Source organism: Rhinoraja longicauda, chromosome 25 (assembly GCF_053455715.1).
Source record: "Rhinoraja longicauda isolate Sanriku21f chromosome 25, sRhiLon1.1, whole genome shotgun sequence".
NCBI lineage: Eukaryota > Metazoa > Chordata > Chondrichthyes > Rajiformes > Arhynchobatidae > Rhinoraja > Rhinoraja longicauda.
In genome coordinates, this window is record NC_135977.1 from 16,277,672 (window position 1) to 16,303,389 (window position 25,718).

Genomic DNA, 25,718 nt, shown 5'->3' on the forward strand with positions numbered 1-25,718 from the left:
AGATATAAATGCAGAAGTACTTACTCTCAGTTAAGATAAGTACTTCTGCATTTAGTTGCAAATTTAAACAGTAATGTCAGTCATAATTTACATAGAATGAGAAGAATAGCATTGTGCAATATATTTGCATGGATTGGTCTTATTGATTTGCAAAGTGTAACAGCATACCTGCTGTAAATGCCATACTTCAGCTGTGGTTCAGATTGCATTTTGGGATTTTTTTTTAATTATCCAAGTCTCAAATGAGTATGAGGCTTACAACATTTAGGACTGGCGATCCAGTATGATACAAGAGGTCCAGATACCACTTCCTGAAGACTAGCCAAGAAGACTAAGATGATATGTCTTAATGACTACTGACCAGTGCACTCGCATCCATTGTGCTGAAGTGCTTCAAGATATCAACTCATATCAACCCCTACCTTAGCAAGGACCTGGATCCACTTAATTTTCCTGCCACTGCAACAGATCAACAGTGGATGTGATCTCGCAGGCTCTTCACTGCATTAGACCACTTGGACAACATGAAGACATACATGAGGCTGATATCCGTCGACTGCAGCTCCGTGTTCAACACCAGCATCCCCTCTCAATTTATTGCCAAACTCTGGGAACTGGGTCTCTGCTCGTTCCTATCTGATGTGTTGTTCCCCAAGAGAAATTACTTCTCATCTGCCCATTCTGTGTTACAGGTGGATTGTGAAAAGTTTTAAACTTGGAACAATGTATTTCAGCATCTGCTACACCTCTCTGTGCAAAATTTAATGTTAAGACAGCACTGAATTTGGAGGCATAGCACCTTTTATATCTTATCAAATCCCGATCATACGCCAAAGCAGTTAAAGACAATTATATGTTGAAGTAAGGTCATCATTATTTTGGTAAACAAGACAGGCAATTAATGCATTACAAAATCCTACTATAAACAGCAATGAATGAGAAGCTGGGTAATCAGCATTTGGTGATGTTGGTTAAAGAAGAAAAATTATGATAGAAAGATGGAGAATCTGCTATTATTCAAATAATGCTTAGTTTAATCACTAGGACTGTCAGATGAGTCCCCGATTCTTTCAAAAGATCCACCTGATCTCAGCCACATACCGAAACCAATATAGTGTGTCTCAAGTCCATGCTTGCATGCATGACATTGTGTCTCACTGATATTTGCCTAATTTTTGGAAAGGATTTAAGATCTTTAAAATGCTTATAGCAGCTACCAAGGGTGTCTGCACCATGAAGAGATAGGCAGTGGAAACTTTCCTGTCACCAAGTTGTGCTTTCTCTCTGAAACGATGAAGGAGAAAAGAAATATAACATTGCATTAGCTTGTTAATCAGTTTTAACTTGAAGAATCCTTGGAAAATCTTCCATGCATATAAAGTCATTTTGTCCCCTTTGAATTTACGTATTATATTATTGTAGATTGCAAAAATGAGAGGATTCATGTTGTTGGTTATTTCATTCAAAGGTATTTTGCTGCAATATTCAACAACAAAATACATCTGATCACCTATTTGTGTCTCTCTTTCAACAGGATTGCCCCTTTATCGTCTGTATGACCTATGCTTTCCATACACCAGACAAGCTGTGCTTTATTCTCGATCTGATGAACGGTAAGAAACACATTTTGAACTTTGCTCACTTGGATGACACCCAAATTAGTTTCACTCTCAAACTGCTCAGCTGGTAGTGTTGAGACTCAAGAGATAAGTTTAAAACACAATAAATTAATCTCTGATTATTTTCATCCCTGATATTTGTAGCTTTATGAAGGTTAAAGTGCATTCATCTTTTGTTAGTACAGTATCTAAATAAATGCAAATATTTATCCTTCCTTACTTCCCAAATTAACCAGGTTACTAATTTATTGGGGTCATCCCGAAGGCAGGGATTATGCAGCAAACTGTTACGGTTACTAGCTCATTGATGACATAATTGGCATGCTTTCTGTTTCAGAAGATCGCAAAACATCTTGCTCTTTCTGCTTGTAGGTGGAGATCTGCATTATCATCTTTCACAGCATGGAGTCTTCTCCGAGAAGGAAATGAGATTCTATGCTGCAGAGATTATGCTGGGCCTGGAACATATGCACAATAGATTTGTAGTCTACAGAGACTTGAAGGTAGGACGAGATTGATCCAAACAGGTATAATTTAAATTTAAGTGTAATATAAAAAGATAATATGCAGCAAGTCAAATCACCTGCAGAATTTTGCTTGGGAAAAAAAGTAGATTTTAGTTATTTTTTCAGCAGAGCAAATATAGGAATGATAACCAAGTAATTTCATTATAAATGTACAGAAGATGCAAGGGCTAACCAATATTTTATTTGCAGTGAGCTATTAAATAATTTGGATGTTTTAAATTAAACAATCTCAGCTTCAGTGGCAGGGGCAGCATTTTATGCCCAGCTCTATTTGCCATTGGGAAATTGATGATGAAGTACTGCTATCTTAATGATGGAGACACTCTCCACAGCATTGTTGGGTAGATGATGCTGTGACTTAGACCTAATGATGATGAAGGAACTAGAACCTGTTTCCAAGTATTTCCATGAATGACCTGTCAACTGTTTATGAAATGCTATCATAAAATAATGGCGCGAAATACAGAAAGATCACAGTTGGCATTGACTATCAAGCACTTTTTAACACGAATCCCATTTCTTCCTCTCATAATTCCATCAGCTCCCCAGTGTGCTCTCATATCAGTGGGTTGATCAAGCCTCAGTTGCTGCCTATTGAATTGAATTGAATACTTTATTATCACATGTGACAAGTCAAAGTGAAATTCATTGCTTGCATCCGGTCCCCCCACTCAAGATCCTCCTTTGCTCCTTCCCTCGCCAGCAGCGTCCTCACTTCCACGTGTCCGTCCTCGTCCGCAGGCAACGTCCGCCGCACCGTCCTCTCCACTGTCGCTGCAGGGTCCTCACCGGACACCTCTGTGGCGCTAGTCGCGAGCTCTGTTGACCCAGACACTGAATGCCGCGGGTTTTGTCGATCCGCGGGGCTCTACTTCCCTCTGAACCGCAAGGTTGCAGCCCGTGAGGTCCAGGCGCCGACCCACGAGGCCCGAGCCGCGAGGCTCCAACCCGCAAGGCTCTACCTGTAAAGGTCGGGAAGTTGGAGAGAGGACCACCTTAGGCTGTAAGTGAGTGGGAATTACAGTGTAATAAGTCAGTCAGAAGAGAATACGTGGATTGGTTGATCATTTAAGTGAGAAGTCTGGTAAATTGGACAATCAGGCAATTTAATTGGTGATATAAGCAAGACTTGCAAAAGGGTGCAGCCCAGTGAGGGAAGTGCCCAGTGAGAAAAGTGCGAGTCTTCGGTGAGGAGGCTGAGGTGAGGAGGTTACAATTGTTTTAAGCCTGAACTGTTTAGACACAAAGTAATGGCGGAAAAGTTGGTACAGTGTGTTTCCTGCAGGGTGTGGGAAGATAGGGACGTCGCTGGAGCTTCTGGGAGCTACACCTGCAAGAACTGTGTCCAGGTGCAGCTCCTGAATGGACGTGTGGTGGAGTTGGAGAGGCAGTTGGATGACCTCAGGGCCATCCGGGAATGCGAGAGTTTCCTCGACTGGACCTATTGTGAGGCTGTCACGCCAAGGGTCCAGGTCGAGCGAAGGTGGGAGACTGTTTCAGGGGGGAGTGGACGTGGACTACAGGAGACCCCAGTGGCTGTGCCTATTGCAAATAGGTATACCCTCTTGCGAACTGTCGGGGCAGAAGACGTTTCCAGTCCGAGTGGTGGACCTGTTGGCAAGGATACTCGACAGGGGAGACCGAAGTCAGGAAGAGCCGTAGTGGTGGCAGACTCCATCGTCCGAGGGACGGACAGAAGATTCTGTGGCAGCAGGAGGGACTTGAGGATGGTCTGTTGCCTCCCTGGTGCCAGGGTTCGGCACATCACGGACCGGCTTCAGAACATCCTAGTGAGGGAAGGCGATCAACCTGAAGTCGTTGTGCACGTGGGCACGAATGACGTCGGGCGGAAGAGGAAGGAGGTGCTACAGCGGGAGTTTAGAGAGTTAGGAAAAAGACTGAGAAGTAGGACGTCGAAGGTGGTTATCTCTGGACTGCTACCGGTACCTTGTGCTGGTGAGGCCAGGAACAGAGAGATAGAGGGTATGAATTTATGGCTGAGGGGCTGGTGCAGAGAGCAGGGATTTAGATTTCTGGACCACTGGGATCTCTTCTGGGCTAGGGGTGACTTGTACAAAAGGGACGGGTTACATCTTAACAGCAGGGGGACAAACATTCTGGCAGGCAGGTTTGCTAGTGCGACACCTGTGGCTTTAAACTAAGTAGTGGGGGGGAGGGGTTAACAAATTGTGAATATGAAGATGAGGTTAAAGGGAATACAGGAGATGTTGCAGAAGACTCTCGGAAGAATGGGAACAGAAGTTCTAGAGGGGAAAAGAGATTAAGGGCAGGGCCATTTGTGACCGATGTGAGAGGGGAGGTAAATACAGAAGTTAAAGTGTTGTACTTAAATGCGCGTAGTATAAAAAACAAAGTGGATGAGCTTGAGGCTCAGTTAGTCATGGGTAAGTATGATGTTGTAGGGATCACTGAGACATGGCTACAAGAGGACCAGGGCTGGGAACTGAATATTCATGGGTACACAACGTATAGAAAAGACAGACAGGTGGGCAGAGGGGGTGGGGTTGCTCTGCTGGTAAGGAATGATATTCATTCCCTTGCAAGGGGTGACATAGAATCAGGAGATGTTGAATCAGTATGGATAGAAATGAGGAATTGTAAGGGTAAAAAGACCCTAATGGGAGTTATCTATAGGCCGCCAAACAGTAGCCTCGACATAGGGTGCAAGTTGAATCAGGAGATAAAATTGGCGTGTCACAAATGTAATGCTACGGTGGTTATGGGAGATTTCAACATGCAGGTAGACTGGGAAAATCAGGTTGGAAATGGACCCCAGGAAAGAGAGTTTGTAGAGTGCCTTCGAGATGGATTCTTAGAACAGCTTGTACTGGAGCCTACCAGGGAGAAGGCAATTCTGGATTTAGTGTTGTGTAATGATCCTGATCTGATAAGGGGACTAGAGGTAAAAGAGCCATTAGGAGGCAGTGATCACAACATGATAAGTTTTACTCTGCAAATGGAAAGGCAGAAGGGAAAATCGGAAGTGTCAGTATTACAGTATAGCAAAGGGGATTACAGAGGCATGAGGCAGGAGCTGGCCAAAATTGACTGGAAGGAGGCCCTAGCAGCGAAGACGGTAGAACAGCAATGGCAGGTATTCCTGGGAATAATGCAGAGGTTGCAGGATCAATTTATCCCAAAGAGGTGGAAAGACTCTAAGGGGAGTAAGAGACACCTGTGGCTGACAAGGGAAGTCAAGGACAGCATAAAAATTAAGGAGAGGAAGTATAACATAGCAAAGAAGAGTGGGAAGACAGAGGATTGGGACTCTTTTAAAGATCAACAAAAGTTAACTAAAAAGGCAATACGGGGAGAAAAGATGAGGTACGAGGGTAAACTAGCCAATAATATAAAGGAGGATAGCAAAAGTTTTTTTAGGTACGTGAAGAGGAAAAAAATAGTCAAGGCAAATGTGGGTCCCTTGAAGACAGAAGCAGGGGAATTTATTATGGGGAACAAAGAAATGGCAGACGAGTTAAACCGTTACTTTGGATCTGTCTTCACTGAGGAAGATACACACAATCTCCCAAATGTTCTAGGGGCCGGAGAACCTAGGGTGATGGAGGAACTGAAGGAAATCCACATTAGGCAGGAAATGGTTTTGGGTAGACTGATGGGACTGAAGGCTGATAAATCCCCAGGGGGCTGATGGTCTGCATCCCAGGGTACTTAAGGAGGTGGCTCTAGAAATAGTGGAAGCATTGGAGATCATTTTTCAATGTTCTATAGATTCAGGATCAGTTCCTGTGGATTGGAGGATAGCAAATGTTATCCCACTTTTTAAGAAAGGAGGGAGAGAGAAAACAGGTAATTATAGACCAGTTAGTCTGACATCAGTGGTGGGGAGTCAATTATAAAAGACGAAATTGCTGAGCATTTGGATAGCAGTAACGGGATCATTCCGAGTCAGCATGGATTTACGAAGGGGAAATCATGCTTGACAAATCTACTGGAATTTTTTGAGGATGTAACTAGGAAAATTGACAGGGGAGAGTCGGTGGATGTGGTGTACCTCGACTTTCAGAAAGCCGTCGACAAGGTCCCACATAGGAGATTAGTGGGCAAAATTAGAGCACATGGTATTGGGGGTAGGGTACTTACATGGATAGACAATTGGTTGACAGACAGAAAGCAAAGAGTGGGGATAAATGGGTCCCTTTCGGAATGGCAGGCAGTGACCAGTGGGGTACCGCAAGGTTCGGTGCTGGGACCCCAGCTATTTACGATATACATTAATGACTTAGATGAAGGGATTAAAAGTACCATTAGCAAATTTGCAGATGATACTAAGCTGGGGGGTAGTGTGAATTGTGAGGAAGATGCAATAAGGCTGCAGGGTGACTTGGACAGGTTGTGTGAGTGGGCGGATACATGGCAGATGCAGTTTAATGTAGATAAGTGTGAGCTTATTCACTTTGGAAGTAAGAATAGAAAGGCAGATTATTATCTGAATGGTGTCAAGTTAGGAAGAGGGGATGTTCAACGAGATCTGGGTGTCCTAGTGCATCAGTCACTGAAAGGAAGCATGCAGGTACAGCAGGCAGTGAAGAAAGTCAATGGAATGTTGGCCTTCGTAACAAGAGGAGTTGAGTATAGGAGCAAAGAGGTCCTTCTACAGTTGTACCGGGCCCTGGTGAGACCGCACCTGGAGTACTGTGTGCAGTTTTGGTCTCCAAATTTGAGGAAGGATATTCTTGCTATTGAGGGCGTGCAGCGTAGGTTCACTAGGTTAATTCCCGGAATGGCGGGACTGTCGTATGTTGAAAGGCTGGAGCAATTAGGCTTGTATACACTGGAATTTAGAAGGATGAGGGGGGATCTTATTGAAACATATAAGATAATTAGGGGATTGGACACATTAGAGGCAGGAAACATGTTCCCAATGTTGGGGGAGTCCAGAACAAGGGGCCACAGTTTAAGAATAAGGGGTAGGCCATTTAGAACGGAGATGAGGAAGAACTTTTTCAGTCAGAGAGTGGTGAAGGTGTGGAATTCTCTGCCTCAGAAGGCAGTGGAGGCCAGTTCGTTGGATGCTTTCAAGAGAGAGCTGGATAGAGCTCTTAAGGATAGCGGAGTGAGGGGGTATGGGGAGAAGGCAGGAACGGGGTACTGATTGAGAGTGATCAGCCATGATCGCATTGAATGGCGGTGCTGGCTCGAAGGGCTGAATGGCCTACTCCTGCACCTATTGTCTATTGTCTATTGTCTACCTCCGACTTGTGAGGTTCCAGCCCGCGAGGCTCCCCCGCCGATAATTAACTGGATGCAAAATGATTGGTTAAGAGTTCAATTTCCATACGATATAAATGTTTCTTTCTTTACAAATAATTGCATTGTCAAAATGATATTGACAGCATGATAGGGATTGACTCATGCCCTGCAGCGTCTGTTGATCTGTCGCACTACACCAGAGTAAGAGGGAAAACAGAAACCCAGGTTGGGTAATTTCTGATTATAAATCACACTATCTTTTGTCCCCATGCCCAATATTTGTATAACTAATTAACAAAAATGTAAAATGCGTAATTTTTATTGTATGGTTTTTCTCCAGGGTTGCTTGCAACACCTCCGTGGAGATTAGGCTTTAATTTGTAGAGAATCCTGCGCATCCCAGAGAGCTGACAATCCTAATTGAAAAGGGATGGTTTGAAAACTTGGTTTCTCTGCAGGGAATAGACAGATCAACAAGGTTTCCTGCTTTCATTTGTCACACACCACTGCTTCTCCCCGAAAGCAAATAATCTGATATAATGACACTTAATGAGAACCACATGGAAACGATGTAGAGGAATGGCAACTGGGAGTCAGTTAGGTGTTCGTTGATTAACTCATTACATTCTGTTTTCCTGTTTTAAGAAGAAAGAACCTCAACATTAGTGTTTCTTTAAAAAATAGCTGTTTGAAAATAATTAAAATTAACTATTACTTTTACAATACGATAGAATTGTATTTATCCCAGGAGGGAAATTGATCTGCCAACAGTCATAAAACACAAGATACATGAAGCATGAAATGAAAGTGACGAGTGGAAAGGATTGGGGATGTGCGAACATTTGGGGAGGGGAGTCAGTCTAGCCCAAGACAGAAGGGGGAGGAGTTGTACAATTTGATAGCCACAGGGAAGAAGGATCTCCTGTGGTGTTCTGTTCTGCATCTTGGTGGAACCATTCTGTTGCTGAAGGTACACCTCAGGTTGACTAGTGTGTCATCTTACCTTCATCAGTCAAGTTGAAATTAAATATCAGAGGAATAGAGACGCATGTTTGGGGATTTAGCATTTGCCAACTTTAGTTTGGTTTAGTTTAGAAATATAGCATTGAAATATGCCCATCAGCCCACCGAGTCCAAGCCAATCATCAGGTCATATTAGTTCCGTATTATCCTACTTTCTCATCCATTCCCTAAATGCTCGGGGCAATTTTAGAGACGGTCAATTAACCTACAAACCCTAACGTCATTGGGATGTGGGAAAAAACAGAGTATCTGGAGGAAACCCACACAGTCAGAGGGAGGATGTGCAAACTCTGCACAGACAGCTACCGAGGTCCAGAATGAACCCGGGTCTCTGGTGCTGTAAGGCAGCTGTTCTACCCACTGAGCCACTGTGTTGCCCTATAAAGGTGTTTGATTGGAGGGAGGTACTGATGCTGCCTGACCTGCTGAGTTACTCCAGCATTTTGTGAATAAATACTTTCTGTTTGCACTGAATGAACATTAGGAGACATAATGAGGACACGCTGGTGAACTGAGCGTGGAGTTTGGCAGAACTATTGCATACCAATCTTGCCCTCCGGTGTGTGCCTTTAAATAATTTATATGTGATGGGCATTTCTTGGATGATCCCTGTTTTCAAAAAGAGTGATGGTTTAAGGCTACCATTGTACATAGACATCAGCTCCTTTGCAAATATCTTCTATTCCACCTCAATCTTGAATGTTTATCTGTCCTTTTGAAAGTTGACTTCTGCTTTTTGCATTGCATCCGTTCACAGTGTCACAAAGAATGTAGGCAATATCAGCCAAGGAATGGTCACGGTAGAAGCCTGACAGGTATACTTTTTAACTGGGCGGCAGTTTTGTGCCTTCTAATATCAAATACAGAGGAGGGAATTCCACCACATTGTTCAATTACCCTAGATACAACTTTGTCTTTGAAGACAGCAGATAACATACATTATAAGTGTCCATTTCACTCAATATCATGCATTTGACTTGCAACATGCACCATGCCTACAGTGTAAGTTATTTGGGACTTCCTGATCTCTTTGATGAAGACAGTTATGTTTGAGCATACTTCCTGAAAGGCAAGATAAACCTGATTCAGATGCGGCATCGACTCCACTGAAGCAACGCAAAACATGAGGCAGAAGATACAAAGTATGATTTAACTCGCCATGTTGTAAGAAGGCTGTCAATTCTGTTTTAAAGTTCAGAAGCTGGTGTGGGCAAGAAAAGAGAATTGTGGCCCCTTTATTTGGTCTTTGGACAGTATCTCAAGTTCATTCATGGCTGCTAAATCTGAATTGTACTAAGTGCCTAATTACAGTGGTGTACCATACAATCAATGCCTTCCTTGAAGTAGCTAACAACCCTGCGGCGAATTGCCTGTGCTGATATTCATCACTTTTGAACATGCTAATGCTTTTTCCTATCTTCTATATCCATCATTAACAAGGCATAAATAAACAGTACAATATAATAATAATAATAATAATAATCCATTTATTTTATATAGCGCCTTATCACATGCTCAAAGCGCTTTACAAAAACAATTAACATAGAAACAAACAGACAAACTATCCTGACGGAAAAGCGGCGAATACTCTACGCCAGCGTCCTCTCACGTCAGGGTCCGGCAGTAGACATTAAAAAGCACAAGACACACAGATATAATTTTTTACACAAAACAGCCATCACAGTGATTGCTCTAGGCATACCCTCACTGTGATGGAAGGCAAAGTCTTATCTCCTCCTCATTCTTCTCCCGTGGTGCCACGAGGTGATCGAGGCTCCCAACATTTTGAAGCCCCCACCGGGCGATGGAAAGTCCCAGGGCCGAGCCACGCAGGGCGATGAAAGTCCTGAGCCCCCACCGGGCGATGTAAAGTGCTGCGGCCGGGCCACGCAGGGCGATGAAGGGCCTGCGGGCGGGTTGATCGTACCTCGCGCTTCGGGGCGGTCGAAGCTGCTACGGCTGGAGCTCCCGAAAGCCGGTCGCCAGCCAGGGACCTGCGAACTCCCGATGTTGCGGTCTGCAGGGCCCACGGCCGAAGCCTCCGAGATGGTAAGTCCAGGCCCTGCGACCGGAGTCTTTGAGGTCGATCCCAGCTGGAGGCAACCGACTCCACGATGTTAGGCCGTAGCGCGAACGGAGATACGACACGGTAAAGGTTGCATCTCCGTTGAGGAGGAGATTTGAAAAAAAGGTTTCCCCCAACCCCCCTACATACACAGAATTAAAAATAAAACAAAACGTACATTTAACAACGACAATGACAAAAAAAACAGCAAAAAAAACGGAGAGACTGCCGGTGAGCCGCAGCTGCAGAACACAGCCACGCCCCCTATGAAATATGAAATATATTTTCATATGGACACAAAGAAACTATTCCTATTTACATTTTGATTATCTTTAGTTACTAACATCACTTCCCTTTCCTCATTCCTGGGTATTTCAATAAATCATCCCTGAGTAAAGCTGGCAAGAGACGAGGGGTTCCATAGAAGGGCATAGGATTAAGATAACAACAATTCAAGGCAATTGGCTTCTGACTGGGAGGAGTTTGTGAAAATTCTTGGCCACCCTCTTATCGGTGCCAAGGCTGTCATCCCTGATGGCAGGTGAACCTACAATATGCAACTATCTCTCTATCCTGTTTTATATCTCTCTCAAGGTAAATCACAACTCTTTCTGTGAAATATTCAGAGCTCCACGACAACATGAACTGGATTAGATGGGACTCTGGTTCCGATTCCTTGCTAATCCCGTCCTCTAATCAAGGCTGATCTTCACAGTGGCTACGGCACTTCCACACTGAAAGTTGGCTGCTTGCCTAAGTTACGTATGGAGTTTTGTATGCATGTTATCCTGGAAACCTTTTAAAAATACTGTCTGCCCATGAACATCAAAAGAACAGCAGAGAAACCATCTGCATCCACCACCCCACCCACATACTTTGACAACACACCAGGGACAATATACAGCAGCCAATTAACCTACCAACCACAGCATGCCTTTGGCACAAGGGAGAAAACCAGAGCACCAGGAGAAAAAAAACATGCCTTCACAAGGAGAACAAGCAACCTCTGCACAGACCACATGCATAATCAGGATCAAAGCTAGATCCCTGCTGCTGTGAGGCAGAAGCTCTAAATGCTGCAGCACTGTGCAAGAAAATAATAAGACATGTTATAAAGAAGAATGAGACAGTTCAATACAGGATGTGCTCATCATTCTCCTCAAGGAGTATTCTTTTGCCAATCTCTTGCCTGTTATGTTTCTACATATGTCATGGTCGCTCATTGTCAAGTAAAGAGGCTATTGCGTTGCCAGCAGCAGTAGCAAATTCATAAGGGAATGTGTACAGATGACATAAATTGTGAGTTAGTCTGCAGAGTGAAATATTAGTTTTCTTTGCAAAAGAGAAGCATGCACTCAACCAGAAGGTTAAAAAAACTATCAGAACGGGAGAAAAGAACAGGCCTCAAATGCTGGAGAAGCCATAAGGAAAGTCTAATTGCTGAACAAGCACATTGAGGAGTGTGTGGGTAATGAAATTGGAGGAAACAGCACAATTCAGGTTGCTAAAATGATGAAGACTTACAATGTGTTGTGAGCTTTTAATGTCTTCATATATTCAGATTATTTGAAATCTTTACATTATTAATTGATCAAAATTTCCGATTCACAATACCATGCAGCCTCCTAAAATGAATACACCACTCAATGAATATTCAACAGAAAAAAAAGTCACCTTCACAGGACCATTTCTCTACCTAATTCACCCATTCCACCATGAAACAAGTACTCGCCAAAATACACACAGTAAAGGAAAAGGCGCTTAATAATGTGATTCATGGGGTACCAGTGAACTATAAAGCTTTGATAGCATGATGAGAGGGCAGTCATTTATCATCAGTAGGAGAGAAACAGTCGGCCTCAGTTGAGGATCACAAGGATAAGGATTTCAAAGGCTCGGACAACTCATCAACTCATCAAGTGCATTACACTTGTCTCTGCATCTGAAACCTGGAATATAAATTCTATCTCAGAGACTTGAGCACAAAATCTTATATTAGTAGCACTGTGTAGATGGAGCAAACACTGAATTTCTGGAGCTTTGTAGATGAGATTTATCTTCTCAAGTGGGCATAACATAGATGCCATAGCATCTTCTGAAGTCGCACTGAGGAGACCTCTCCTTTTGTTAGGCAAAATATATATTTCAATTAAGAATTGCTTTCATCATCATGTGGCTGTTTGAAGGACTATGGTAAAAATTGAGTTTCTTGCTACTTTTCTAAATCCTCTTCTAAAAGGTTTTGTTGATGATCGGAGAGGGGTTGTGGGGTGGTGGGCATTGCAAGCAAGGCCAGTGTTACCCATCCCTAATGTCCTTGAACTAAGTGCTTCTTAGGCCATTTCAGAAGCTGTTTAAGAATTAACAACACTGGGAGGGCATGACGTCAGATATAGGTATGGTTGGCAGGTTTCCTATGCTATAGGACATTGATGAGCCACATGGACTTTTGTGACAAACCAAGATTTTTTGTGATCATTATTACTAAACGAGGTATCGTTTTTCAAAAACCTACACTGTTAGTTTAATTTAATCTCCACACTGCTTCTGTGGAGATGTGAATGCGAGTCTCTGAGAAGTCTTCAGGTGTCATTTGCAAGCTAACTCCATTTAATCTAACTTCCTGTAATATATTCAAACTACAACGAGTATATGGTTTACAAGTGAAATTATAATATAGTGATAGTTGCATCATGTTACGTGGTGTTATTTTTGCAGCCAGCAAATATTCTACTGGATGAACATGGTCACGTGAGGATATCAGATCTTGGGCTTGCCTGTGATTTCTCAAAAAAGAAGCCCCACGCCAGCGTGTACGTACTTGTTAGCCGGTTAATGTGAACACTGTGTAAACATGACCAGTCTTGAGCTGGCAGATAAGTGCATTTATCCTACTTACAAGCAGATCTACTTAGACAATTCTCTATTTTTTAATTACTTTTTAGTTTTAAGTAATTAAAAAAGATTTGTTTTTAGTTATTCCTTTACCCTTTCCAACATGCACTGATGTTTGCTTGTATACAGCATTATGATTCTGCAGTCCTTAGCCTAAGTATGCTGTACAACCAAATTCTTCCTTGTCCAGTTTACACATATACACTTCTGACATCAATGTTGGATAGCAATCAGAAACTAAAACATGAGCAGCACTGATGTTTGCTTGTATACAGCATTATGATTCTGCAGTCCTTAGCCTAAGTATGCTGTACAACCAAATTCTTCCTTGTTCAGTTTACACATATACACTTCTGACATCAATGTTGGATAGCAATCAGAAACTAAAACATGAGCAGTTGCTGAGCGTAAACATAACAAGACCATTGTTAGCATCGGCACCATCAATCAGCTGGAGGTCAACTAATTTCCAAGGGAAGAACAAAATTTAGAGCCTATCTGTTTTGCATGAATTGCCACCAGTAGAATCACTGCTTTTCTGCCATTTTTTATGCGAGTATTAAAAAAGATAATAATAATATGCAATTGTAAGTACTTGGATTTAGTTGTTTAGCTTAGTTTGTTCTTATTGATGCAGTGGGACACATGGATACATGGCTCCAGAGGTGTTACAGAAAGGTACAGCATATGACAGCAGTGCAGATTGGTTCTCACTGGGCTGCATGCTCTTCAAGTTACTTCGAGGGTAAGTCACTTAAACAAATTGCTACACAAAAATAATGCTGCTTGCCTTACTAGTAAAGAAATAAAAGAGAAAAGGCAGGAGCATTTAAAATGTTTATTCTCAGTTCTGCTGCGAGTAGTTTTAATAAATTCGTTTAATTTATTAATTCCCTTCACAAACGAAGCCTGTCATCGAAACAGAATCCCAGCAATGACAGTCCAATTCACAGGATGAGCAAAGACTTGAAGTGCCATGCAATGGGAGTCAGAGAAGCCAGAGGGATTGGAGATGTGGAAACAGTAAGCTTCCTCTGGCTTTTAGACAGCTGATCCACTGAGCAGCAACAGCACAGCTTAGCAGGAAATGAGCCATGGAACCTTTGGATTTATATTCAGCCCGTCAAATGGGGACTCTTGCACATGACTGCTGCCTGGTGGTTTTAAAGACAAATTACATCGTTTTAATGAAAATAACCTATGCTATTATATTTTGAGCACTGTGCATATTGATGAAAATATCTTTAAAAACACCCAGAATATGAAATTAAGCCTGTTCATAGTTCAAACCTGATTATTGTAAGAATGTTCTGCCTTATGAGATATAAAGTGAAGTTCAAATTTCAAATTGAAGTTAAAAGTTCAAATTCCCCAGTTGTTAAAGCAGCAAAAGTCCATGCAAGGTCCACAGAGGGAATTACAATACGTAGCTTAATATAGACTAGAAGGTACCAGGTTCAGTCCTCAGTCTTCAGTGAAATAGCTCCATCTGCGGCAGCAGATGTGCCACCATAGCTGATTTGAATCACCTGCACAAGGACTGGGAAAAATTAGCCAGGGTTCAGTTTTTATTAATATTCTTTCGTGACCACTAATGGAAAACGTATTTCTAACTGTTAGGTGGAAAAAAATGCGTTCAGGTCTGATGTCATAATATTGTAGTTGAATAGGTTGTCATTCATTCAGTTCATGTTTGAAGCAAGGCATTAAAGGCCTGCTAGACACAAAATGCTGGAGTAACTAAGTGGGACAGGCACACTTCCTTATCTCTGTATCTCCCCCTCCCTGACTCTCAGTTTGTAGAAGGATCTCGACCGGAAACATCGCCCATTCCTTCTCTCCAGAGATGCAGCCTGTCCTGCTGTGTTATTCCAGCATTTTGTGTCTACGGTTTAAACTAGCATCTGCAGTTCCTTCCTACACATTAAAGGCTGGCTGATGTCAATGCAGCCATAATGAGCAAAATTGCATATTTTATCCTTTCTTCTCCCTAAGGTATTATTGATACAGTATATACATTTACAAGAACTCTTACATTCTTCATGTAGGAGCCTCTGCATTAAAACTTGTTTGGCTAATTCACCTGTGAACATATCAGAAATCCATTGATCAAACCTGGTTCCTATTGTTTCTTCTGATAAATACTTATTCTGAATAGAAGGAAGTTAAAAAGCCACTCTGCTGAAAAAGAGATATATATACCCTTTCATACTGGGAGAAGCTGAACCAGCACAGAACACGAATTGCTTGTCTGTATGGCTCTTTTACATCCTGGGCAATTAGGAGATCATAGATACCGCCTGACCGATTGAGTTCCATTTGTTTAGTTGTCATTCATGTTTGCATCATGCCTCTGGGTACAATTCCTGTACAGAACCAGCTGGAGGCTCGGCTACAACCACAGTACTTCTGAATTATAATTTCTATTTAAACAAAAGAATGAAAACTTCAATATAACATTGCTTAATTGACAGTGACTGCACAATGCCCGGAAGTGATCTCTAGTGAAACACAGGGGACACTGGATTGGGGAGTAGCACACATTTCAAATGGAGATAAGAAAAATAATATTAAAATAGAACATGCAAAGAATGAAAGATTTTGAGTCATTTTCTTAAGACTGTGTCAAAAATATATATAACATAAAAGTGCCTCCCCTTGCATGCTTCATGGTCATTGACATAATATGTCCTTCAGCCATGTCAGACAAAATAATTTGTATTTTAATATTGAAATGACCAAGTTATCAGAGAACTGGTCATTCCCCCCAAGATTCCCACGCGATTGACCATCTGGCCGGTGACTTCTTCGCGATGTTCAATCAGTTGCTTCAGTGTCTGATGATAAACTATTTTCCTCCCATTAGACACAGCCCTTTCCGGCAGCATAAGACGAAAGACAAGCACGAGATTGATCGCATGACGCTCACAATGGTAAGAAAACAGATTTCTTAACAAAAATCCCATTCACAAATGAGACAGTGCAACAGGAAGATTTTCTAAATTGGGTTAGTCACACTGCAGAGATGCTTCAGACTTCGACAAAGAACTGTTAGGATGTTATATTTAAACTGATTTAGTTTATAAATTTTGATGATGAGAAAATGAGCATTTGTAGCTAATTTTAATAATTTGATTTTATTAATTCCTTTTGTTAGATAATTCTTGGACAGCTTTGAAACATCAATCTAAGAATTGTTTGACCAGTGCTTGTCTTCTATGGAGAAGTTTCTCCAGATATCAATGGTTGTTCAATAGAAAAAGCATGTAAACATGCATTTTTTCAAACTGCATTGTGTGTTGGGTTGGTAAAGGAGTAATGTTGACAGCACTGAATAATAATAATAATAATAATAATAATACATTACATTTATATAGCGCTTTTCATATACTCAAAGAAGACTATGAAAATAGTCCAGACCCTAATCAGGCTGATGGAGAAAAGATCAGATACATTCATGTTTCATTAATGGCAGTGGTGTACATGACTTTCACTGAGTATGTGGATTAATACAGTTGCATATTAATTTGAAGTAAAATCAGAATCACTGCTAAAGCATGTTGCAGAGCAGAGGTTTGTATTGCAGGTTTTCACAATGCCGAATCATCTATGGATAGTTAGGGTGAGAGACAGAAATTACTCAGCAATCCCATAAAACAGTGTGATCTCTGTATGAGACTGCCCATACCTCAGAACTGATCAGCAGTCTGTTGTTAATAAAAGAATAGTGGGTTAAAACGCGGCATGGGAGTTGAACTTGAAGTGGAATTGGAAGTATGATGTGGATGCCTGAGGAGGTGGTTGTGTGGTGAGATGATGCAGGGGGAGAAGAATGGAAAGGAAAATATTGGTGCTTAAAATACATTTATTCCTCCCTCTTCCCCCCCCTCCCCGGGAACATGGGTTTCAAGTTGTACTGATTCCACGTGTTTGTGTGAGATTTATTTTATGTAACCAAGAGGAGGTAGTTGAAGCAGGTACAATAACAAAAAAAATTACAACATTTGGACAGCTACATGGATAGGAAAGGTTTACAGGGATATGGGCCAAACACAGGCATTAGGGTCTAACATAGAAGAAGCATCTTGATCAGCATGGACAAGTTGGGTGAAAGGGCCTGTTTCCATGCTGTATGACTATCTTTCAATGTTTGAACTCATGTGGTCTTGCTACGCATTAACATAGTAGGTGGTAGAGTGATTATTCAATTGATCCCAAATCCCAATGTTGGCTTTGAGCTTCCATTCTTGTGAAAATGACATGGAAGAAAGCTTGTGATGTTGGGTATTGAAGAACATATAAGTCTGTCAACTGGCCTAGAAAATAGATTCCTTGAGTAATTAGGAAGACTATAGTGCTGTGTTGATTGCTCACTTATTCAATTTAAATGAATCAACTGTGCATGCTATTAACAAAAGTGTTAACATTTAGAGACTGTGTGAAATCAACAACTCCGATGAATCTTAAGTGTTGTTAGTGACAAGAGTTCTTTATTTAGCTATGGTTGAGAAACTGCTTAACCTTTGGATCAAAGAACTGATCGGTATTGATGTATCAGTGGTTAATGATGTTGCAATCATAAATGTTGCTCAAGCTTTGGGGTTCAGCTCGGTATCACCCACATGATATGACTTGAAGTGAAGGAAAATGTAATGAACCAAGCTATTCACTGTTGGGGGAGATTAACTATACAAATTGTTCAGCAAAGTGAGAAATTACAAGACAAATTGGGATCTGTGGACAGTAATAATACTAGCAATATTAAGCCTGAGCTTTCAGAATGTATTAAAGATAAAAGCTCCAAACCTGCTTGTATTTCAACTGTAATCAGTTTTTTTTACAAGAATGTGGCCAATAAAACTTACTGAATGAACGAACAAACTACATGCACATACTTAAGGGGACTTTGCGTGCAAATCCCTTTCACTGTTCGGAGCTAAGGATCCACATGCAGTAAAGAGCACAAGCAAGAAATATTGGCCAATAGTGAGGCATTCCGGGAAGAACGGGCAGATCATGTTTTTGCGGACTGGCTGCAGAACTCATTTAGGAAAACGGAAATGAAGGAATGCATTGAGAAAGGATCTCCCACTCAAAGATTTACTCACATTGACCAAGTACCAACTCGCAACTCGGAGTCATTGTTGATTCTTATATTTCTGATATGTTTTTGGCTCCCAATATGATGTACTACCTATGGACCAGACTGTAATTAAGATTTCTAAGTCCTTTTTTTCCATCTGGAGGCTCTTCAGACCACCCTGGGAGCAATTGCCAAAAGGAGAGTTAAGAATGTGATTGTTTTGGAAAAATACAATGTTTCGGACTGTGCAGCATCTCCAGGAAATATCTCAGAAAGCTAAGAAAGAAGTGAAGGGGGGCTCATATGCCCTGCCCCACATTTACTTTTCAATCAGCGCCAATCAAAATGTTTGCTTATCACATTTCTGCTTGTGGGTTCTTTCTTTGGGTGACTGTTGGATTTGCTTATTTTAAAACATTAAGTAAAACAAATTAATTGGCTTTGAAGTACTTTGAGAATGTGAAAGATCCTAGGTATATCAACCTTTCTGGTTTGTTGATTTTCACAGTATTCTCAAACCTAGACAATCTCAAATGCATTGGAGCAATTGAGAAGAATGTGATGAGGATCCATTCCATTTTCACTGGAAGGCTAAACTTCAATGGTGTAGAAACGTCCCGACCCGAAAAGTCACCCATTCCTTCTCTCCTGAGATGCTGCCTGACTCACTGAGTTACTCCAGCATTTTGTGTCTACCTTAAACTTCAATGGTGTTTAATTGTTTTCATTTCCTCTTCCAGAATGTGGAATTACCAGATTCTTTCTCTGTGGAGTTGAAGTCTCTTTTGGAAGGCCTGTTACAGCGAGATGTTGCCAAGAGACTGGGATGCTTAGGACAAGGGTAGGTTGTATTTGTGTGCTTTACGTAAAGGGGCATATTGGAGACCAGTAGCAGAATATGTGAAGGATGTGCTCTCTCAAGGGTCGAATACTTTAAATAGTTGGCAGTGACCGTGGTTTTGTGAATCCGATTGCCTGAAAGCTGTAATACTTATCCCACAGTGCAAAATGTTAAGATTTATGGTCTTTTTGTTAAACGACAATTAACATATGTTTATGAAGATTGTCTTGCCATTATAAGTTACCAGTTTTCAATAAGGCTGCGATAAAGGAAATTGAACAAAGTAAAGCACACAATGTGACAAAGTTGAATTTGTCACGATTGCATTTCCTCATGAAAGTGTTTTCCTTAATAAATGAGTTTTACTTGGATATGTAATTGGTTGATGAATATAAACCAGGGGGTGTTGGTCCAGGAACATTCTGACGGTTGAGTAGTGGGATGGTTTATTTGGGTCCTATTTTAGTTAACATCTTCATGAAAGATTTGAATAGAGGAGTAGAATGAAGACTAAAGAAAGTGCAATGCAACTCCTGGCATCAATGCACAGTTAACTGCTGAAATACAGGAATTGGTGTCAGTGATTTCTGTACAGGATGCAAATTTTCATTGCCTAGGTCCTCTTCTGCTTACAAACGCTGACTCGTGTACAAGCCCGTACAGGGATGGATTTGCAGGCTGCTGCAGAGCTGCAGGCATCTTCTGACCCATGGGATCTTGGTTCACAGCAATATCCGAATGGTTATTAAATGCTCTGGTTTAACTACATGTTGTCCTTGGTTAGCTTATGTTTTTATTTAAATTTATTACCGGGGGCACGGTTCTTAGTTGCGGGTTACGAACAATTCTCAGGAATGGAAACCTTTCGTAATCTGGGAAGCTGTATTCCCAGATTCGATCAGTTATTTGATGTTAACCAACTTTTTTACATTCATCTTTCATTCCATGATGACAATTTTCTTTTGCTTTCTGCAAAATGATTGTAAAGTTAATCCATGGCTTTCACTTTGTGGCATCTACCTTTTAGATTAGTTCGGTTTAGTGTAGAGATACAGCGCTGAAACAGGCCCTTTGTCCCACCGAGTGTGCGCTGACCAGCGATCCCCGCACATCAACACAATCTTACACAGACTAGGGACAATTTACAATTTTATCAAGCCAATTAACCTACAAACCTGTATGTTTTTGGAGTGTGAAGGAAATTGGAGCTCCCGGGGAAACCCCACGAAGATCACAGGGAGAACACACAAACTCAGCACAAACAAGCAGCCTTAGTCAGGTTTGAACCCTAGTCGCTGGTGCTGTAAGGCAGCAACTCTATCGCTACACCACTGTGCCGCCCACCTGTGTTGTATAATATGACAAAGGATTGGCTTCCTCTAGCAAAGGCACTAGATTGAGAGTTAAATTAGAGTAAAATACCTCAGAGATCCCTCAATCTTTCTGGCAGCTTTTTCTGAAGTCATTAATAAGATTCAGTGATTTGCCACTGAACTCAAAAGTTGCCCATTATGTAATGTTCCATAAGTGGTCAGCAACTGAATTTTTGCGGAAGATTGAGAAAATATATTATTTAGTTGCATTCATAATTCTCATGTCCATGCCTGTTTTGAAGGGTCATCCCTTCTTGCATGCCTCCAAATGTTGTCAGAAGTGATGTTCTTTGGAATTCTGGAAGTGAAATTTGCACTGTATTTGATTGTCACGGTGTTTGAAGGTTAATTGTGTTGCTCTATGCCAGGATTGATGTTGGTTTCATGCTGTTCCTTGCCAAGTGTAATCTTACCACTTGTTCATTGGCAATACTGCTGAGGAATAAGGCCAATGGTACCATGTTGTTGTAGCATTAGAATCTTATTGCTTAGTGTGAAGGTTACTGACAAACCTTTCACTAAATCGCTAGGTGTCATGTGTTCTGTATCAAGGCTAATGAAGAAACTTTATTGTTCAATGTCAGGGGTACTGCTGAAATCTTGTTGTTGAGTGGCAGTGACACTGATGCTAGGGTTAATTATAACATCATAATACCTAGCCATAAGATAATCAATTATTTTGCTTGTTGAGATATTTTTTAGATGTACTTGAAATCATTATCTTTGTAATTGTTGGCATCATTATTACTCAGTACCTTTGCTAGTGACAATATCTATCTTATTGCTTGATGACAGTGTCAGTGATACTGTTATGTTCAATGCCATGTTATTGATAAAAACCTATTGCTTGACATAAGTTATAATAATTGTTGTTGGTCACTACTGGATTATAAAACCATGTTTTTCACTTACTAAGGCACCTGTTAGTGTCAGATGCTGGCTGTGCTGGGATTATTTTGTTGCTCAGTGCCATTGTTAGTGATTACTAGGCCAAGTGGACCCGTTGGGCCCAAACCTCTCCTGCATTGGTGCAGCACCCTCTCCTCCCCCATCCCCTCCCCAACCCCCTTAACCCCCCATTATCCTCCCTCCCCTCCCCCCCCCCTCCTTCCCTAGGAGATAGATTTAAACTTTAATATGTGAATAACTTTAAAAATATATAACACTGATTTCAATTAAACTTCTTCCATTAACACCAAAGGGACAACGGTGAGTAAGGCGGGCCTAAAATTGTCGGGCTATCGTCTACTGCTTTGGCTGTAGTTCAGAAACAAACAAACACACAAACAAACGAGAGTTTTAGTATATAGATTTCTCCTTGGATAATCAGTGTTAATGATCATATTTTGTTTATTTTCTAGGGTTAATGATCCTATGGCGTTTCAGTGTCAGGGCAAATTATGATATTTTGTTGCTCAATGTCAGCAATACTAATAATCTCGTGTTGCTCACTGCCTGACTTAATTATTCCCGGCCCCTGGACCCCAGGGTTACTGATTATATCTTGATGCACAGTTTTTAGTAATTACTTTTTGTTGCTCAATGCCAGAGTTACTAATTATGTCTTCTTGCACAGTGCCAGATTTATTGCTTCATCCCAGGAGTAATAATTCTTTTTTGCCCTGTGCTATATTTTTGATATATTTTGCATGCTGCCAGGGGTACTGATGATGTCAGGATCAGTTGAGAAGGTACACCCTGTAAGTGTGAGGGTCTCATGTGATAAATTGTCAAGAAAGAATTAGCTGGGTAATGGTGTCCATTTCTGAACAACACAATCTAGAAGTGATGACAGGTCCTTGGGGAGGCCATCAATAATAACAGGGACTAATTAATTTAAAATTATCCAGAGAGACTGGAATTGTTCTCTTAAAATCATAGAAGATAGCAGATGACTTAATGGAGAAGTTCAAATTAAAAATATTTTTTGAGAGGAAAAAAATATTGTCATGATGGTTGGAACCACAAATTTGAGGTTATTGGAGAACAAAAGCAATTTTTTTTTATTATACAGAGAATTATTATGATCTGGAATTCACAGCCTGAAAAAGTGATGAAAGCCGATTCAACATACAACATTTCTAATAATATTGAAAGAATAATTGGAAATGTGCACGATTTTGGCAGTGGCATGATGGACAATCACCATGTCCTTTGCTGGAATTCTGTGATGCTGATGCTCAGTTTCAACCAAAGATAATAGAGCACTCGACCCTAAAAACCGTATTATGCCATGGCGCCATTTTAGTAGGCAGAAACTTGCAGAAACATTTAAAAAGAAAAATAACAAAAATCTGTGAATTGATAGATGAGATATATTCTGCATTTTTATGGTATTATCACACATACTGTTCCCCCAAAACACTGATTACACTGCAAGAGGCATAGCGAACGACGGGTATTGCCTACTAAAATGGCGAACGTTACGCTCCTTTGTGTACTACACTTCAGTATAGGCGAGTTCGACAGCGTGGTTCATCTTGCTCCTCTTGTATCTTTGGTTTCAACTTTAAATATTGCTTGCTCGGGCAAGGGTTAATGGTGACATTTGATTGTTCAGTGCCAAGATTAAATATTTTCTATTGATCGTCCCCAGGTTTAATTTGTATATTTTATTGCTCCATCCCAAGATCAATCATTTCTTATTGCTCAGTGTCATTGACAGTACTTTGTTTATTCATGCTACTGTTATCAAACCTAATGCAAAGTCAATTATTGTTCAACTTTGGGGTTACATGATACTTTTTGTCTCCATAGTGCTGTGGAAGTGAAAGAACATCCTTTTTTTAAAGGGATTGATTGGCAACAAGTGTACTTGCAAAAGGTGAGAACTGGCTCATTGTTATGTTTCTTTCGAAACATAAGTGAAGTAAGAATTGATGAAGTATCACTGTACTTTGAATCATTATTGCACTTTGAGTGGTGAGGGCCAACTGCATCAGTAACAACAATTAGATTTTCTGCTACATTATTTTAAATCTTGTCTTCTGTTTCGCAATTTATATCATCCAGTTTTCAGTTCTTGTCCCAGTACTAGGATATTTACAGGCCCGTTTCTTGGATCTGATCAATGAGTCTCCAAGCCATGTACTCGAGAACTATTGTAAGATACCACTTGAACCTACAAAATTTGCAACAGGTTACAATTATCTGCACACATTACATCATCATGTGTAACTACGTTTTTTTAACAGTAAAGACATACCCAACACATTCCAAAACATGTCCTAAACAGTGCATGTATGGACCAGAGAGCTGAATAATAATACTGTGTAACAATTTATTTTATTCCTCTTCTTGAATTTGCTTTGGCTTAAGATGGTAACGTTAAAAATGAATTCCCACATACCATTATTGGTCACTCTTTACAGAAGTGAGTCTGGTGCATGAACCACATGGAGTCTCAGAGGAACAATCAGACTTCTCTGTTCTGACTCACAATTATGGTTAACACATTGCAATGTGTTTCATTTTTATTGAGTTCTGTTTCTGTCAGTAAAGTAAAAATGTCTCACTGTCATAGCTGATGGTGGAGAGTGGAACATGAAATTTGATCACGGAGACTGTCATGAAGATGAAGATTCTTCCCACTTTGCTACAGATAAGACAAAAGCTATATTGAATATATGAGTGGCATAGGGAGCAGCAGGATCTTCACTGCTAGGCTGCCCCGTTATATGTGTTCAAACTATAGTGCATACACTTTATTATCTGCCTCCAACCTCTCCATTCTTCGTTAAGTAAAATATGTTCAGAGAGTGCAGTCATTGTTTGGAGCACATAAAACCCGTGAAGATGATTCTAGCATCCTTGCTGACAAGTTCTAATTACTCGTGTGAAATGTGTTCAGTGTTGTAAACCCAGCAGAGGAAGAAAAAAACTAAAACGTAATCAAAAATTGTGCTGTAAGGATTCCTCTGTGCAGTTATATCAATTTCTTTCAGAACAGTACATGTAACACACTCAAATTCTGCAGGATGAATTTCATACAGTATAATTTTCTCTCATTCTTACAACATATCTATCATAGAATCATGCAATATGGAAATAGGCCCTTCAGCCCATCTTATCATGCATCATGATTCTGTCGATTACATTGAACCAATTTCTAAGCATGACCTTAATTTCACAAACTCTTTCTACCACCAGGAGCAATGTTACAGTCAATAAAAATACATGTGCCAGATATGATGGTACACAGCTATTGTGCTCAACTGTCTTTATCTTTCCGTTTCAAGTATCTGCCTCCACTTATTCCTCCCCGGGGAGAGGTGAATGCAGCTGATGCATTTGACATAGGATCATTTGATGAAGAAGACACAAAGGGCATTAAGGTATTGTCTGCAAGTTCAGAACTGTTCTCTAAAAGTTGCTGTTGGGCTCTTAGAAAAGATGTGAATGCTCGTAATATGTGAAGTGCCAATGGAATAAATGGCACTCAATAATGATCGGTTGTTAGTGGTGCTTTTGAAGTGGTTGGTACAGGTGTCTTTCCTGTAACCAGTTGATGCAGGTAGCTTTGTAATGAGTGGTGCTTGAACAGTCACTATGCAGCTGCATAGTGTGGGTGTCACCTGTATTATCAGAAAGTGGTGACAACTTGCAACTTTCCTCAGTTGTTAACCATACACAGAGCACAGAAACAAGCTCTTTGGCCCGTCTCATCCATGCCAATCAAGTTTAAAGCTGATCGAGTCCTATTTGCTTGTGTTTGGCCCATATCTCTCTAAAACCTTTCCTACCCACGTATGTCTAAATGTTCTTTAAACATCACCATTTTACCCGTTTCTACAGCTTCCTCTGGCAGCTCGTTCCATATACACATCATTCTCTCTGAACAAATTGGCCCTCGGATCTCTTTAAGTCTGTTCTCACCTTAGTGAAGGGAAAGACAAATATCGTGCTGATTTTTAAAAGAATGTTCAACAGAACGTGCTTTTAGATGGCAATCCTACAGAATTATAAAAGAAACAATCCAGTGTATTACGGAGTAATATGCTGAACAAAGTACAATCCTGTATATCATGACGACAGAAGTTAAAAAGGAAATGCGAATATGA

At 40.9% G+C, this 25,718-nt stretch overlaps 1 protein-coding gene across 2 annotated transcripts in view; it reads left to right on the forward strand.

Annotated features, from left to right (window-relative positions):
- grk3 (G protein-coupled receptor kinase 3) overlaps positions 1-25,718 on the forward strand; it is a 185,863-nt gene that overhangs the window by 135,728 nt on the left and 24,417 nt on the right. For both annotated transcript variants that reach the window (XM_078421459.1, XM_078421460.1), the window contains exons 10-17: positions 1,535-1,613; positions 1,992-2,122; positions 13,185-13,279; positions 13,999-14,106; positions 16,228-16,294; positions 19,185-19,285; positions 23,416-23,482; positions 24,897-24,992. In XM_078421459.1, the coding sequence (XP_078277585.1) occupies positions 1,535-1,613; positions 1,992-2,122; positions 13,185-13,279; positions 13,999-14,106; positions 16,228-16,294; positions 19,185-19,285; positions 23,416-23,482; positions 24,897-24,992 (744 nt within the window). The remainder of the gene's footprint in view (positions 1-1,534; positions 1,614-1,991; positions 2,123-13,184; positions 13,280-13,998; positions 14,107-16,227; positions 16,295-19,184; positions 19,286-23,415; positions 23,483-24,896; positions 24,993-25,718) is intronic.